The sequence below is a fragment of the Phlebotomus argentipes genome, unplaced genomic scaffold, assembly GCF_947086385.1.
Source record: "Phlebotomus argentipes unplaced genomic scaffold, Phlebotomus argentipes genome assembly contig_42, whole genome shotgun sequence".
In the NCBI taxonomy this organism is placed as follows: domain Eukaryota; kingdom Metazoa; phylum Arthropoda; class Insecta; order Diptera; family Psychodidae; genus Phlebotomus; species Phlebotomus argentipes.
In genome coordinates this window covers 720,201-733,547 of record NW_026776171.1, presented here as the reverse complement: position 1 = coordinate 733,547, position 13,347 = coordinate 720,201, and the positions used below count along the sequence as shown (strand labels likewise).

The following is a 13,347-nucleotide window of genomic DNA, read 5'->3' as shown; positions in this document are numbered from 1 at the left end:
GAAAGGAGTCTCTTTACCAAGAGAGGACCCACCATGAACTGGGCAAGTATCAATGGAATTCGCGCGTCATCAAACCGCAGGGAATTTATTGTGAGAGATTGAAGTGCAGGAGGCAAAATGCTTCTGCCAAGGCACGTTTTTCCAACGGAGAAAAAATGCAATCGCACAGAAAACACTATCAAGAGAAGAGTGCGATTTGGCGAAATTATAGGAGAAATCTCTTGCATTTTCATATACAACAATTGCCGCAGATTGTTCACCATTTAAGACACCATTTCCATAGTCAATATTCAAATGATCAACACCAAAGAGGACTTTTCAGTCGAGGGGTGAGCAACTCTGCGAATTTGCTGGATTTAATTAATGAAATTGTGTTAATTTTGATCATGAGAAAGTACTCTGACGGAAGATTATTGCAAGATTTGGGTTAATTTGGACAATACATATGTTCAAGCAAAATCTCTCCACGTGTCGTGATTTCTCTTGAATTAAAGGAAATTGTCTCAAAAAAACGATCATCAATTTTCTCAGCTTTCCGCGCATACATAAATTTTCCATCGCCTTTACGTGATGTACTCTGTTTTGGGGACAATCTGCATCGAAAAGCTCGCACTATAAATCCGTGGGCATGTTTCTAACTTTTTCCCATCGCGCCCAGAGACGTAAGACGCACTGATTCGATAAGCACATTGAGATTCTTCGGGTGCATTGTTAAGCATCCACGCTGGCCAAAGAGGCCAACAACCTCCAGCCTCTTCTTTCTGCCTTCGTCTCTATTTTTTTCCACCATTCTCAGAGACACAGGCATTAATCAACATTGGATTTTCAGTTGATGTTGGGCGAGAGAGAGAGAGAAAAAGGAGGGAAGAAAAAGTCTCTGGAGAGGCTGAGATAAAAGAAATTGAGTCCACCGTGTTGTGCCTTCAATTAGCATCTCTCGCGAGATGATGTTTGTGATGGATAAATAGAAAATGCGCGCGCGCGTCCAGCTGTGATTTTTCCGCCAAATCTCGCGCACATCCGCCTCTCTGGAGAGCCTGAAGAATCCGCGCGCGGAATTTTCGGCATACAATGGATTTTAATGAGAGTCTCTCTTCTGCACTTAGCATTGACAGAGAGATTTGAGATGCGCGAGGCAGTAAAAAAAGACTCCATGTTCCGCTGGAAGACAAACAGCGCGTCAGGAGAAGACATCAAGGAGAGCCATCGCGTATCGAGGCTTGATGATGGGCAAAAAAGAGCGCGATGCTGAAGTCGCGCAGCGGAGAAAGTTTTTGGCGGTCGCGCGCGCTTCTGGCAAAAATATCCATATACGCGAAGAAGCACTAAATTGCGCCAAAAGATGACGATTATGGCCAATATTGAGAGTGCGCGCGGTGGTAAAAATCTACGCGATGCTCGCATGTGAAATGACCTCAAAAGCACTTGTCTCTCCTCTGTGCACATCCCCGCACCGACTCTCTTCGAAAGTGTCTCTAAAGACAAAAGACTGGCTTTGTGGAGAAAAAATTAGAGTCTCATTTGTTTTCACACCTTAATTTCCTTCCCTCTGGGAATCTTTCGCGCGCACCGTCAGCGCGCATTTCCAACCACGGCAGAAAACAGCTCTGTTAACCCGGCTAAATTGTATCTCAATCTCTAACACCTCAGCGCGCTCTTTCCCTCTTCCTATTTCCTCCTCAACCAGCCCAGCAGCTGATGCCCATTGAGACGCTCGCTGAGGTTGCGATGCATGTGCAATTAAATTGGGCCGGGAAAAGCTGATTGAATTCCATTGCATAATATTGCTACAAGAGAAGAAATCCCCCTTTTTTTCACCAGTCTGGTTAGCATAAATCATTAAGTTTTTTTTGCGTAAAATATAATTAATCCCATAGTGTGATGTTTCATGTAATTGGAAATTGCATAAAAAAAATATATGGGCAAAGGCAAGTGGAATACAATAAAATCTCAGAGTCTCAGTTTCGTTGATCCAATTTCTTCGCTTGTTCTTCCAACTTGCCTCGGCGGAGTCTCTTGCACATTGGCCGCGGTGGTTTTCTTGCCTCAGCTGGGAAAATACCGCACTTTTTCCTCACCCACACCTTCGTGTGTTCATCATCATTTTTAATTGATCCCCAGCAGCAGCAGCACAAGATGCGGATGAGCAGCGATGGCTATCGAGAATGCTCATTTCCACAATTATCTAACAATAATTGCACCTTGGACGAGGGAAGATGGTCAATAGAAATGCTGGAGACGCTAATTTTCTCTTCCCTTTTCACTTTTAATTTGCTCAAAAGCACTAAAAGAGTTAACTAAACAGACATTGTTGACGTAGATTCGCCTGAAGATGAGCGAATAATTACATTTGCTGTATTTTATTACGCTGAATTGTGAGGAGAAATTGTATAAATTTGGACGCTCGCTATAAATTGCGAAATATTTGATATTAAAAGTGTTTTAAGGGAAATTATTCTGATTCTGGACAACATTTCCTCTCTCATTGTTGAGATAAGAAACTATTTGAAAGAAAAGTAAGAGTTTTTCGTATAAAATGTTTTTATTATGTACTTGTTATAATTCATTTACTCATAACATTTATTTTCATTTTATTAGTTGTGAAAATCCTCATTAAAAACGTAAAAAATGATCTGATTACAAATATTTTTTTAAATCCATTTTTAACGCACTATTATCTCTTCAATCTTTAACAATGCTAAGAAAGTTCATTGCAAAGTTTACTTGAAATTCGTCAACATGTTGAGAGAGCATGTAAAGGCACAACTCTGCAGTAACTCATGAGTGATCCATGGGATCATATCTGATGGCACAAATCTTTGTGACCACTGAAAAACTTACATTCATCATCCGTCTTGAGCATTAAGCCAACAGTCTTTTCACTTCAAGGTAAAATGCACTTAATTAGAGACTCTTTGGGAGACTGCTGGCCAGATTATCAGCTTCAGTGAGCTTTTTCAAGTCCCTTCTTCAGCTCGTACAATTCTTTGGGCGAATAGAATTTCTCCTTTGGCTTCTGTTGATTCTTATCAGGCTTTGGAGTCTTTTCCGACGACAAAAGTTCAGGAGGCTCAGGAGTTTCAGGCTTTGGCGCTTCGGTAGAGGCTGTCTTGCTTATCTGCAGTGCAGCCGGATTGAGCAGAAGCTTTGTGCGCCTCTTCTTCGGCTTCTTCTTAGGCTCTTCCACGATTTCGACACAATCGCTTGAAGATGAGGAAATCACGATAGGTTTACTCTTCTTGCTGTAATTCTTTGGGTTCGGCGCATTCCCCATGACTGTTTGTCTGCCCTGCTTCTTGCCAAGCAAGTGCGTCTCCTGGATCAGCCTCGTGATCTCCTTGTCGCAAAACTGTGATTCCGGCTTGAGCAGTTGTCCGGGAACTTCCGGGCGTGGATTTAGCTTCTGAAACAGTGCTTGCACTTTCAAGTCCTCAAAGCACTCATCGTCCGTGTCTTCATCTTCAATTCGGACAATGGGCTTGGCTTGAACTCTGCCCAGTTGACCCAAGGTGAAGAAACATTCCGGACTGTTGGCCAGAATTGCCTCTTCAAACTCCAGGGCAGAGTAAACTCGTGACATTTCGTTGCAAATACTAAATGAATAACACAAGATTATTAGATAGGAATAGTCTGGGAAGATTACTTCACAATATTACTACCTGAAGAAGCTGGAAATATCTTTAAAACTGCTGGGATAAGCAAAAAAGACAAAGTGCTGATAAAGAATAACAAAAATTGACACCACAATTTTTTCGATATATCGCCGAGAGTTGCAATGTCGATACGGCAGAGCAGTGCAGCAACTCGAATATTCAAATGACAGACAAATATAACGACTCGCTCAAGTATGTTTCACTTCTTTTCATTCCAAAAACAGAAATAAATTATAAATCAATGTCATGTGTTGTCGCTCTTTCCCACAATGTCGTGGCACAGCAGCATCAATTGAGTATTTCGCTGAACAAAACCGCCAAGACAGGTTTTCTATTTGAAATTTCTCTCTGGGATCTTCTCATCTTCGGCACAGCGGTGGAAAAAATATATTATAAAAGACAATCAATGGAGTGCATAGAGCATCTCCCCGAAATCCATCGAGAGTGCCGATTAGAATTTCAAATTAAACACTCCACATCGGCATCAGTGTTTTGGATATGTGAAAGAGGAGAAATGTGAAGTGGGTCATGGGTCAGTTTTTCATCTCGATGGAGCGCGCAACAATATCTCTTTGGCCATGGCAAGACACAGAGAATAAAGTGGCCATTATTTTAATCATCCTCGCGGTTTGTTTTGACTTGCTGAGGTGAATTGCAGACACTGTAATAACTTAATCAGATAAAGTGGCCTCTCAAGTTGCGCACTTAAGAGGGCAAGACAAGGAAGTGTTTTGTTGACGAGTGGCGGACACAGTGGAAAAATTCATATTGGGAATCCATACTTTGCCTTCTGGGATTGCTTTTTCGATGTCTAACTGTAACTGAATGCCAAGAGTAGGAAGTTTTTATCATCGCACGGCCTTTTTTCTGCCTGCATTCTTCTTCTCTGCATTGCGTGATTGATAATTGATCGTACAATCACACTCTCGAGGGTCTATCATTAACTCTCAATCTCCCAATTCTCCGGTGAATTGGGCGGGAAAAAAAAGAGTGATGTGGTTCAAAACGCGAGGGCAATTTTTCACTGAATGTCTAATGAAATGCGTAACATCTTCGCTAACTTATCCCATTGTGATAACTCCAGTGGTTGAATGGTTGGCTTTGATGCAATCGCAACTGGCAAAAGGAGGAAATATATTTGTGTAACTCAGCTGACGAAATGTGACTCGAAAGGGAGGAGAAATGGTTTAGCAGTCAATAGAGACAATTTTTCTTCACGTCTCTTCTCATCATGTCACACTTTCTCAAGCGTTCTTCGCGCAATCAAAAAAAATTAAATATGCTGCATCGCGTCGCAATGGAGAATTTAATTATTGGAAGCGCTGACTTGAGGAGTTGTGAAGATGAATAAACAATTTTCACAGCCGCCACACACAAAAGACCCCCCAATTGGTCATCTTTTGGCCTGGGAGTTCATCAGTGAAATTGCATTATTAACTCGTCGATACACATTGTGGCTTTTCGCACGAGATCCACCATGCTGTGAATTAATTTGCTATAATCACTCTTTAATCGCTGGGGCAGCGCAGAAAAAAAGAAATTCGTGTGAGAGAGTGGAAAAAACTCCGCACAACAAGTGATCGACCATTGCATTGTATATTGAGTGTGGATCTTCAATGGTCGATGTGCGGATCTTCCTTGTGGAGGGAAAATTGAATAGGAGAAGAAATTAAAATAATGTATATCATTTCTCCTATGCGCGCAATGATCAAAAATTTCCAGTTCTGCGCAATCAAGCTGAACTTCACGGAGTGCATAAACAGAAAATTAATGTGTAATTTATCATAAATGACTTTGATAAATAATCCATTTGACCAGTTTTTTTTCCTCCTTCTTCTTCTCTCGATCATGATCATCTTCGGTGGCTTTTGCCCAGTCCGGGCATGGCTGGAAAATTACTCCCATCTTCGTCAATTTCTCTTTGGATTTCCGGAGACACAAAATGCGCGGTGGATATTTTTATTACTCCCTCACGATCAGCTCCGCTGGCAATTAAAATCCCTGGTCGAAATCATCTCTATTTCCTAGCATTTGCTCGCCCCCAAAATCGACCTTGCGCTAACTTTCTTTCCAAAACCACCTGAGGATCTCTCAGCATTGCGTGTCTCGACATTATCACACCTCTCTCGTGCTGTCGAAGAAGCCGTCCCTTCCGCTTCTTAAGACGCGTTGACCAGCGATCGATAATGAGTCACGATCGCGAAATCTTCTTCACCTCCTAAAGACGCCAAATTGATCCGCACACTTTTGATCACACTTTGGCTGCTGAAAGACCGCAAAAAACCGCATCGCCTAATGATGTGCCAATTGATTGGGATCAGTGATCTTCCTAAAGCTAATCCATCGATCTTGTTGCTTCATGCCAATCCACTTTTTCGTTTCCGTGGCTTTTGGCGATCGGAGAAAAAAGGCCACAACCATATGGAATTTGTCGTGATCACGATTTATACTCCGCCACACAATAATTCCCTCCTTCAATTGTGACTTTGAGTTCTACTCTTTTGCTCTTGTGTTCATTTTCCGCTTTTGACTTTTTCTGCGCGGTAGTTTTCCCTTTAGCCATCAATAAAGCCAACTTTTGACGGTTCACACGAGTCACAGAGTGATTAATTGATGGTAAATTGAGAGATTTTCCTATGACTGAAAACCACACAATTGACTGGGGGAATTTTTCATAATGATTGCGACTAATGTGAAATTTATATGCGGTGAAAATCGTCTCATATTCAATATCAATTGTATAAAAGAGTCACACCGCACAGGACAGATGTAAATGTCGAAGGGCGTCGTGTTAAATTGAACATTCAAATGGCGCGTGAAACATCTCTTTCGTGGTGGGACCTTTTATTCCCCCCTGATCGCATCTTAAAGCTATCTTAGCACGTTAAAGTGTGATTTATTATCTCTCTGTCTTTGAGGAATCCATCGTCCTTTGCCATCAGCATCAATTCGCACTTAATTGCTGGGAGAGAGAGAAGATGAAATTGAAATTGTAATTGAGCTTTTGCAACTTCTTTAAAAAAAAAGACACGGAAAGCAATTCGCTGAGAAATTGTATGTTTTCGTGTCTGGAAAATGATTTGTCACTCTTTTTGCATGGACAGTCTGTCTTTGAAGTGTTATGTCAACTTCAGGGCACGGCGTAAAATCGACATTCAGTAAATTATACAGAATGTGAGAAGGGACAAATTTTAATTGACTTGTATGCTCTCTGCCAATGACTCTGCGTTAACCTTTTGCCCCACACCATTAGACATCAGAGGAGTTGCATGTGTTCGCATGCAAATTTGCCATTTGTGCGCGATCATGCAGACGCACTTGTGTGTGGGTGAAGATCACCCAGTGATATGCTTATAAAGATATTTTACGATCATATGGTGGGTGTTTGAATTCTTCACCAACATCACAATATCTGTAGTAAAGTAATAAACAGAATTAGTGTAATTCGAGCTCAACAATGCAAAAAGGTCTCCATTTGAGCAAACATTGAGGCGCAAAGACGAGTAAAGAGTGTGCGGCACATGAGAAATTCTCTGGCAACAGCATCGCGGAGGAAATGGTAAAGGTCACAGCGTGGAAAGCATTTCACCGTGCGAAGATTATGGAAGTGACAAACAGAGGTTGGAAGAAAGTTTCAACATTGGATGAGGCATGAAAGAGCTCGATGGAGGTGAAGAGGAGTCTCGATTTTGTGATATTGCAGCGCGGAATTTGCCCAAAAAAACAGCAAACACATGATTTCGATGAGAGACACTTTCTTGCTATGCGAGAAAAGAATATATAGATTTCACAAAATTTCTGCATCGGCTCAAAAGTGGGCACAATTAGGCAGAAGCGCAGCCTTTCCGTGTGTGTGGTGGGTTTTTGGAGCACGTGTTCGATAGGAGTTTCACTTTCGCGCCAAATGAGACGATTCAAGGGGTTAACAGCTCCGGCTGAGGCGTAACTGATTGCTGCAGATTTGCAATTTCATTCCTCCGGTTACGCACTGCTGAGCATCAATTAATTCGCTTCTTTCCCTTTCTGGCTTCCTTGCAGATTTTCTGGGTGACTCTGAGTGCTGTGGTGTGCGCGTCGTGGGCGGAATCCCTGTCGGCGCCCAGCAATGAAATTGACACACCAACAGTTCGGATAGATCCCATCCTCAGGAAGGCTCTCCTCAAAGCCCTGAGCAACCTGGAGCGCGAAGAGCTGGAGGATGAGAACACCACGCCAGAGTCATCGACGCAACAGTCTGAGGAGTTGCTCGAGGAGAGCACATCCTCAGATCGCAAGCTGCCGCTGGTCCAGTATCACACCTACATCATCGATCGCAACAGCAGCACCGGAGGAGACGACGGCGACACCATCTTCCAGACCATCATCCTGCCCAAGACCACACTGTCGCCGCCGAAGCAGGACAAACACGAGAAGAAGAAGATCATCTTCAGCGTGCCGGATCCCGTGAAAGACAGCGATATCAAGATCGAGACAGTTCAGCTGGCCCGGAGTGTCACCACCAGCGTGCAAGCCAACGAGATCGTGGACGACCGACAGTCCGGCAAGACCACTCCGTCCAAGGACCTGCTGAAGAGCACATCGACCACATCCCTGCCCTCGACAACAGTCGTCGTCACGACGACCCCCGAGCCTCCCGTGACCAACGAGGATGGCGAGAATATCGAGAAGGTGAGGGAAGTGCAGATCCATCAGGCACCGCTTGTTGCAGCCTTCACGGTGCAGCAGGACGAGCAAGGACTCCCGAAGAGAGTCGTGCCCATCTTCAAGCACTCAGAACCACAGTCAGCCACAACAGTCCAGTCCGTTCCGGCCATCCAGAGCCTCTCGCAGCCACCCTCGATCCAACCAACGCCCAACACATATCAGCAGGCTCTGGAGAATAAGCAGCGCGAGCTGGAGGAGAAGATCCAATTCCTCCAGGCGCAGCAGAGGCAGCAAGAGCATCTCATCAGGCAGCATCAAATCTACCAAGAGCAGCAGAGTCTGCAGCGACAGCAGCAACTTCTCCTGGAACAGCGTCTGCGTCTGGAAGAGCAGAGAATTCGTCAGCAGCGCTATGAGCAGGAGCAGCGACTCTTCAGACTCTCCCAGCGACCTCCGATTCCTCTGAATCGTCCACCAAATGACGTGCAACTCTTCTCCAGTCTCTCCCTGACGCCGCCCAATGGCATCCTCCTGGAGCAGCAACTGCCAGTGAAGGAGGCCATCAACTTCCGCAATTCGCCACACATCTTCTCCCAACCGCCTCATCTCTCTGCCTCCCTGCAGGCTCCTCATCGGCCATTCTCCAACTTCCACCCCAACGGACCGCCATCCTTCAGCGCACCCCCGAGTCCTGACCGCAACCGCGTCTTCCGGCACGACAGTGAAACCGGCAACTTCGGCTTCAACACCAACAATCCGAACAACAACTTCCAGCAACAGCAGCAGCAGCTGAGGCAGCTGACGCCCTCGCATCAGGCCAATCAGCAGCTGCAGAATCTCCTCTACCAGTCGGGCATCTCGGGCGGGCGGTCACAGGAGGAGGACCTGAACATCATCACGCGCGTCCTGGCGCTCAATCACGGCATCACGACGCCACTCAACGGCTTCCCCAACGGGCGACAGCAGAACTTCGTGTAGGCGCCGGGCCGCGAGGGTGAGATTGTGTTTTAGCGATTCCTCGCCCCGTCCGCTGGCCCTGGGATCGCGCCCCGGGCGACACACACCTGAGTCATCATTCCTCATTCCCAGTCACACATAGCAAATCTTGTCCGTAGGCGCACACTTTGGAGATTGGATTGGAGGAAGAGATAAGGAGCCATTGCTAAGAAGAAAAAAAACAAGAGAAAACCATGGGAGATGGACAAATTGCCACATTTTTTCTCGAATATCTTTAGCTTATTATATATTTATTAGGTTGCATATAATTATAAGTTGAGGCGAAGACAAGAGGAAGTGGAGATGCTGGAAGAATGAGAGCTAATTAGAGATATTTAAATGAGATGTTGTTTCAAGAGCAATGATTTATTCAAATGACTCAAAAAACACAGTAAAAGAATCGACTGCCTTACAATCTACCAACCATGAAAAATAGTTTTTAAATGTTAAAAGGAAAAACTCATTAAGAAAATTGTTATTTCTCTGTACAAAAAAAAAACAAGAAAAATATACTCTAAATAAATTGACTAAGAAGAAGTCGTTCGGTGGGATTGGCTTTAGAAGCCATTCTCGATGCGACAGAGAATTGGAACATCCTCCAGGCGGGCAGTGATCTGGGAGTCACTCTTCGTCTCCAGATATTCCCTCATGCGATCTCTCTTGTAGCGCTTCCAGCGTCTCTTGCGCAGGAACTCCTCGAAAGTGGCTTCGCGCGAGGGTAGCGTGAGATTGAGATAGATCTTCGTGCGACTCCAGATATTCCCGATGTTCTGCTCCTTCTGCATGAGCCAGTATCTGGGTAGGAGGAGACACTCTGTCAGGCGCTTGGCCACAACACTGCGATGGTTCATCTCCTCGCCCAAGCCGAAGATTGCGCCCGTCTTGAAAGCGCCCACGACGACGAAGTAATTGAAGGCAGACGCTGGATTTGACGGGGAAATCTCTTCAGGGGGAAAATCCTCCTCAATCACAGACTCCTTCTTCACCTGCAGATCCTTCAACTTGTCGAGGATGTTCACTGACTTTCGCCTCTCGCTAATGTCGAGTGGAATTAATCTTGGTCGCTTGCGCGAGTGATCAACTTTGAGACACTGAATGATGGAACACTGCCCGGCCAGGAGGAAATACACGAAGCTCTTGAGTCCATTGTCCTCCCGGAAGACAATCTCATCGCGCTCATACTTGTGCAACTTTGATAGCACACAAGCTTCGCGAATCTTCAGCCAGAGAATAAGAAGAAAAGTGAAATTTAATATTCAAAACACTCAATTAAAGACAAAACTTTTCATGAAGGGAATTAAATTGATACAGTTGAAGAAGAACTTATTGTGTTGGAAAAACTTTCAGAGAGAGAGAGAGAAATTGTATTAAATTTCTCACAATTCTCTGGGAAGATGCGGAGAAAACTTCTTGGCACACATTGAATGTGGAGGGAAAAGTTTCTTTTTGGGCACAAAAAGCTCACCTGCTTGTCTGAGAAGTTCTGGAAGTATTCACGAAAGACTGGACGGTCCAGGATCTCCTTCTTCTGATCCCATTGCTCCTGCAGAATCGTCCGGAGATGCACCTCGAAGTCTTGTCTCGTCACGAAGAACAACTCACAAGTGGCTAAGTTTTGGTGGGGGTGCAAAAAAAAGTCACACAATTTCGAGTCTTTCCACTGTGACGCTCCTGTCGGAACTGAAAAGCTCTCGCTCTTCTCGAGGTGAAATGCAATTTTGCCTCGCAAACATGAATTGTGTGTCAGTTTTGGTGAATGATGATGAAAAAACTGTAAGCCTTTCTTTCTTCCCACAGACAAGAACCACATAACCACCCCCGCCCGCCCTGCCAACCCAGAAACCCACCCTTTGATTGTTTTATCATCCAATTTCAATACACAATCGCACGACAAAAATTCCAAAACACAATCGATTCCCATTTCTTTTTGATGGATAGATTTGAACCGGAAAGCATTAGTCACGCAATTTCATCGCTCTCGTGTCTCTCTCGTTTCGAATATAGTCTCATTCCTGATAACGCGACATTTCGCGATGACAAAGGATTGAAAATTTATGCCAAGCCCCACACTAAAGTGCACCCCGAACTTTTTCACCCTGATGGCATTTCCGCGACAGGACATGGAAAAATGAAGGCACTGGGCGAGAGAGAGAGAGAGAGAGTTGTGGGGCATGAAAATTATATCAACAAGCCAGCGAAACAATCCTTTCGAAGCCCTGCACGGAAAAGGCATATAAAAATGCCATTGAGAAAGTCACAGGGTAGCTTTCGAAGGCATTGTTGAGCTTTTCTTGTCATCGTCACGTGATAAATTATCCCTCGTGGGCTCTAATTGATGGTGGCAGAAAGAATCAACTCACTCGCCGTTTCGCACGTGACGAGACGCTCCGTATCGAAGAGCAGGCCAACCTCGCCGAACATCTCACCAGAACTGAGAGCCTGGACAGCTTGATTCCTGGTGAAAAGGGTGGAGAATTCAATTAATTGCACTCCACAGCAGAAAACAATTATTATAGCCACCTGAAGGTGAGCTTTTCATTGTCCCAGAGCCTCTTGTGGACTGTAATCTCACCGTTGATGAGGAAATAAAGTCCTGTAGCTTCGTGTCCTTCCTTCACCACTGTTCTGCCTTTGCCATAGCTGTTGTAGTATATAATATGAGCGAGATTTTCCCGAATATCCTGGAAAATAATCATTTTACTACACAGAAAGCAGAGCTTTACGCTTTTTCACTCACTTTAGAGAATCTCCTGAGGCAGACAATCCTGTTGAGAATCTTGGAAATGAGTCCATTCTGCTCCTTTGTCCTCTTTTGCGGTGGGATTTGGAGGATATCACAGTCCTAAATTATTTTCAGACAATTATTTACACAACTAGAAAAGCGAGAAAAGCCTGGGAATCTCAAATTCTCACTCTCTGGATGAGAAACGCTCGCGGTCCGCTGAGTCTCATCTTCACATCCAAATTCCTTGCCGTCAGTGAATCCTTGGCGGTTACATTTTGCCATATATTGAACATCACAACACGATTCACGAGCTTCCTGAATTTCTCCCTGTGAATTCCCGTGATTTCCACCTCTTCCGGCTCTTCAACACTTTCTGCACTTTCTTCGCCCTTCAGATCCGTCATTTTGAGTTGCTGAGGAGTAACTGAAGTGATTTTTGGGTCAAACATTGCGAAAAGTTGCGCGAATTTTCGTTGTATTTATAGAAAGTGCGTGCCGCTCGAGGAAATCCATATAAAAAGTCACTATCCTTGGACATTCTTATCACGCGGCGGAATCTCTTTTCGCTCCACACGTGTTGGCGCGCGCGCTGAAACCAGTGAAATGTTTTTACGATTCTTGGAGCTTTATGTGTGCAATTGGAGGGATTTGTGACTGTCAAAAGTGTGAGTGAGAGTTTGGTGAATATTTTGTAATCCCCAGAATGCAGACAGTGGAGAAGAATTGCATTTTCTGCAAGATTGTCCGCAAGGAGGACAGCAAAACTGTGATAGAGCATGAGAGTGACAATATTGTGATATTTAAGGACATTAAGCCTGCCACAGAATTCCACTATCTTGCCGTGCCGAAGAGGCACATAAAAAACTGCAAAGAACTTACGATGGAGCACAAACCACTCTGTAAGATTCACCCTAATCGGCTATAGGAAGCTTTTGAGTTAATCTTTGGTCTTTCAGTGGATGAGATGAAAGAGAGTCTGGAGCAATTGCTGGCGGAAAAGGGCGTCAATGTGGCAGAAGAGGGACTTCTGGGCTTCCACTGGCCGCCCTTCAACTCCGTCAAGCATCTCCACATGCACGGAATGGGGCCTCGAAGTCGCATGGGAGTCATCGGCAAGCTCATCTTCAAGCCCAACAACAAGTGGTTTTGCACGGTAAGTCGCAATTTCATGAGCTTTTCAGTGTCCTGAAATTAAATCCTCATTTGCAGAATGATCACGTATTTGAGTGGCTGCGAAATCAACCCTCGTCTTCATAGTTAAATCTTCCCAATTATATACACGTCAGTAAGCATGGATTTGTGGGGATTAATGGGACTTTAATAAAAGAC

General features: G+C 44.5%; 4 protein-coding genes across 4 annotated transcripts; 2 read left to right on the top strand and 2 right to left on the bottom strand.

Moving 5' to 3' along the window:
- Nucleotides 1–2,557: 2,557 nt before the first annotated feature.
- LOC132257165 (uncharacterized) lies at nt 2,558–3,762 on the bottom strand. The gene is made up of 2 exons (XM_059753951.1): nt 3,660–3,762; nt 2,558–3,593 (listed from the first exon to the last, which is right to left on the bottom strand). Exon 2 carries the CDS (start codon nt 3,578–3,580, stop codon nt 2,945–2,947), a length of 636 nt encoding a protein of 211 aa, XP_059609934.1. The 5' UTR covers nt 3,581–3,593; nt 3,660–3,762; the 3' UTR covers nt 2,558–2,944.
- Nucleotides 3,763–3,894: 132 nt separating this feature from the next.
- Nucleotides 3,895–9,275, top strand: LOC132257251 (myb-like protein Q). The gene is made up of 2 exons (XM_059754089.1): nt 3,895–4,029; nt 7,692–9,275. Exons 1-2 carry the CDS (start codon nt 3,895–3,897, stop codon nt 9,273–9,275), a joined length of 1,719 nt encoding a protein of 572 aa, XP_059610072.1.
- A 319-nt stretch (nt 9,276–9,594) lies between these two features.
- Nucleotides 9,595–12,422, bottom strand: LOC132257249 (cyclic nucleotide-binding domain-containing protein 2-like). The gene is made up of 6 exons (XM_059754088.1): nt 12,207–12,422; nt 12,031–12,135; nt 11,814–11,974; nt 11,654–11,748; nt 10,759–10,901; nt 9,595–10,510 (listed from the first exon to the last, which is right to left on the bottom strand). The coding sequence occupies exons 1-6, from the start codon at nt 12,420–12,422 to the stop codon at nt 9,851–9,853; spliced, it is 1,380 nt and encodes a 459-aa protein (XP_059610071.1). The 3' UTR covers nt 9,595–9,850.
- Nucleotides 12,423–12,680: 258 nt separating this feature from the next.
- Nucleotides 12,681–13,335, top strand: LOC132257146 (adenosine 5'-monophosphoramidase HINT3-like). Its single transcript, XM_059753932.1, has 3 exons — nt 12,681–12,917; nt 12,975–13,171; nt 13,228–13,335. The coding sequence occupies exons 1-3, from the start codon at nt 12,722–12,724 to the stop codon at nt 13,273–13,275; spliced, it is 441 nt and encodes a 146-aa protein (XP_059609915.1). The 5' UTR covers nt 12,681–12,721; the 3' UTR covers nt 13,276–13,335.
- Nucleotides 13,336–13,347: the final 12 nt, after the last annotated feature.

What these genes read in the sequence shown, in the direction of transcription:
- LOC132257165 (XM_059753951.1), bottom strand. Translation starts at nt 3,580, where the DNA reads ATGTCACGAGTTTACTCTGCCCTGGAGTTTGAAGAGGCAATTCTGGCC.
- LOC132257251 (XM_059754089.1), top strand. Translation starts at nt 3,895, where the DNA reads ATGTCATGTGTTGTCGCTCTTTCCCACAATGTCGTGGCACAGCAGCAT. An exon ending in TTCTCATCTTCGGCACAGCG is followed by an intron (nt 4,030 to 7,691) that starts GTGGAAAAAATA and finishes GCTTCCTTGCAG; the next exon opens with ATTTTCTGGGTGACTCTGAG.
- LOC132257249 (XM_059754088.1), bottom strand. Translation starts at nt 12,422, where the DNA reads ATGACGGATCTGAAGGGCGAAGAAAGTGCAGAAAGTGTTGAAGAGCCG. An exon ending in GAGCGTTTCTCATCCAGAGA is followed by an intron (nt 12,136 to 12,206) that starts GTGAGAATTTGA and finishes AAAATAATTTAG; the next exon opens with GACTGTGATATCCTCCAAAT. An exon ending in AATGAAAAGCTCACCTTCAG is followed by an intron (nt 11,749 to 11,813) that starts GTGGCTATAATA and finishes CCTTTTCACCAG; the next exon opens with GAATCAAGCTGTCCAGGCTC.
- LOC132257146 (XM_059753932.1), top strand. Translation starts at nt 12,722, where the DNA reads ATGCAGACAGTGGAGAAGAATTGCATTTTCTGCAAGATTGTCCGCAAG. An exon ending in GATGGAGCACAAACCACTCT is followed by an intron (nt 12,918 to 12,974) that starts GTAAGATTCACC and finishes TTGGTCTTTCAG; the next exon opens with TGGATGAGATGAAAGAGAGT. An exon ending in ACAACAAGTGGTTTTGCACG is followed by an intron (nt 13,172 to 13,227) that starts GTAAGTCGCAAT and finishes CCTCATTTGCAG; the next exon opens with AATGATCACGTATTTGAGTG.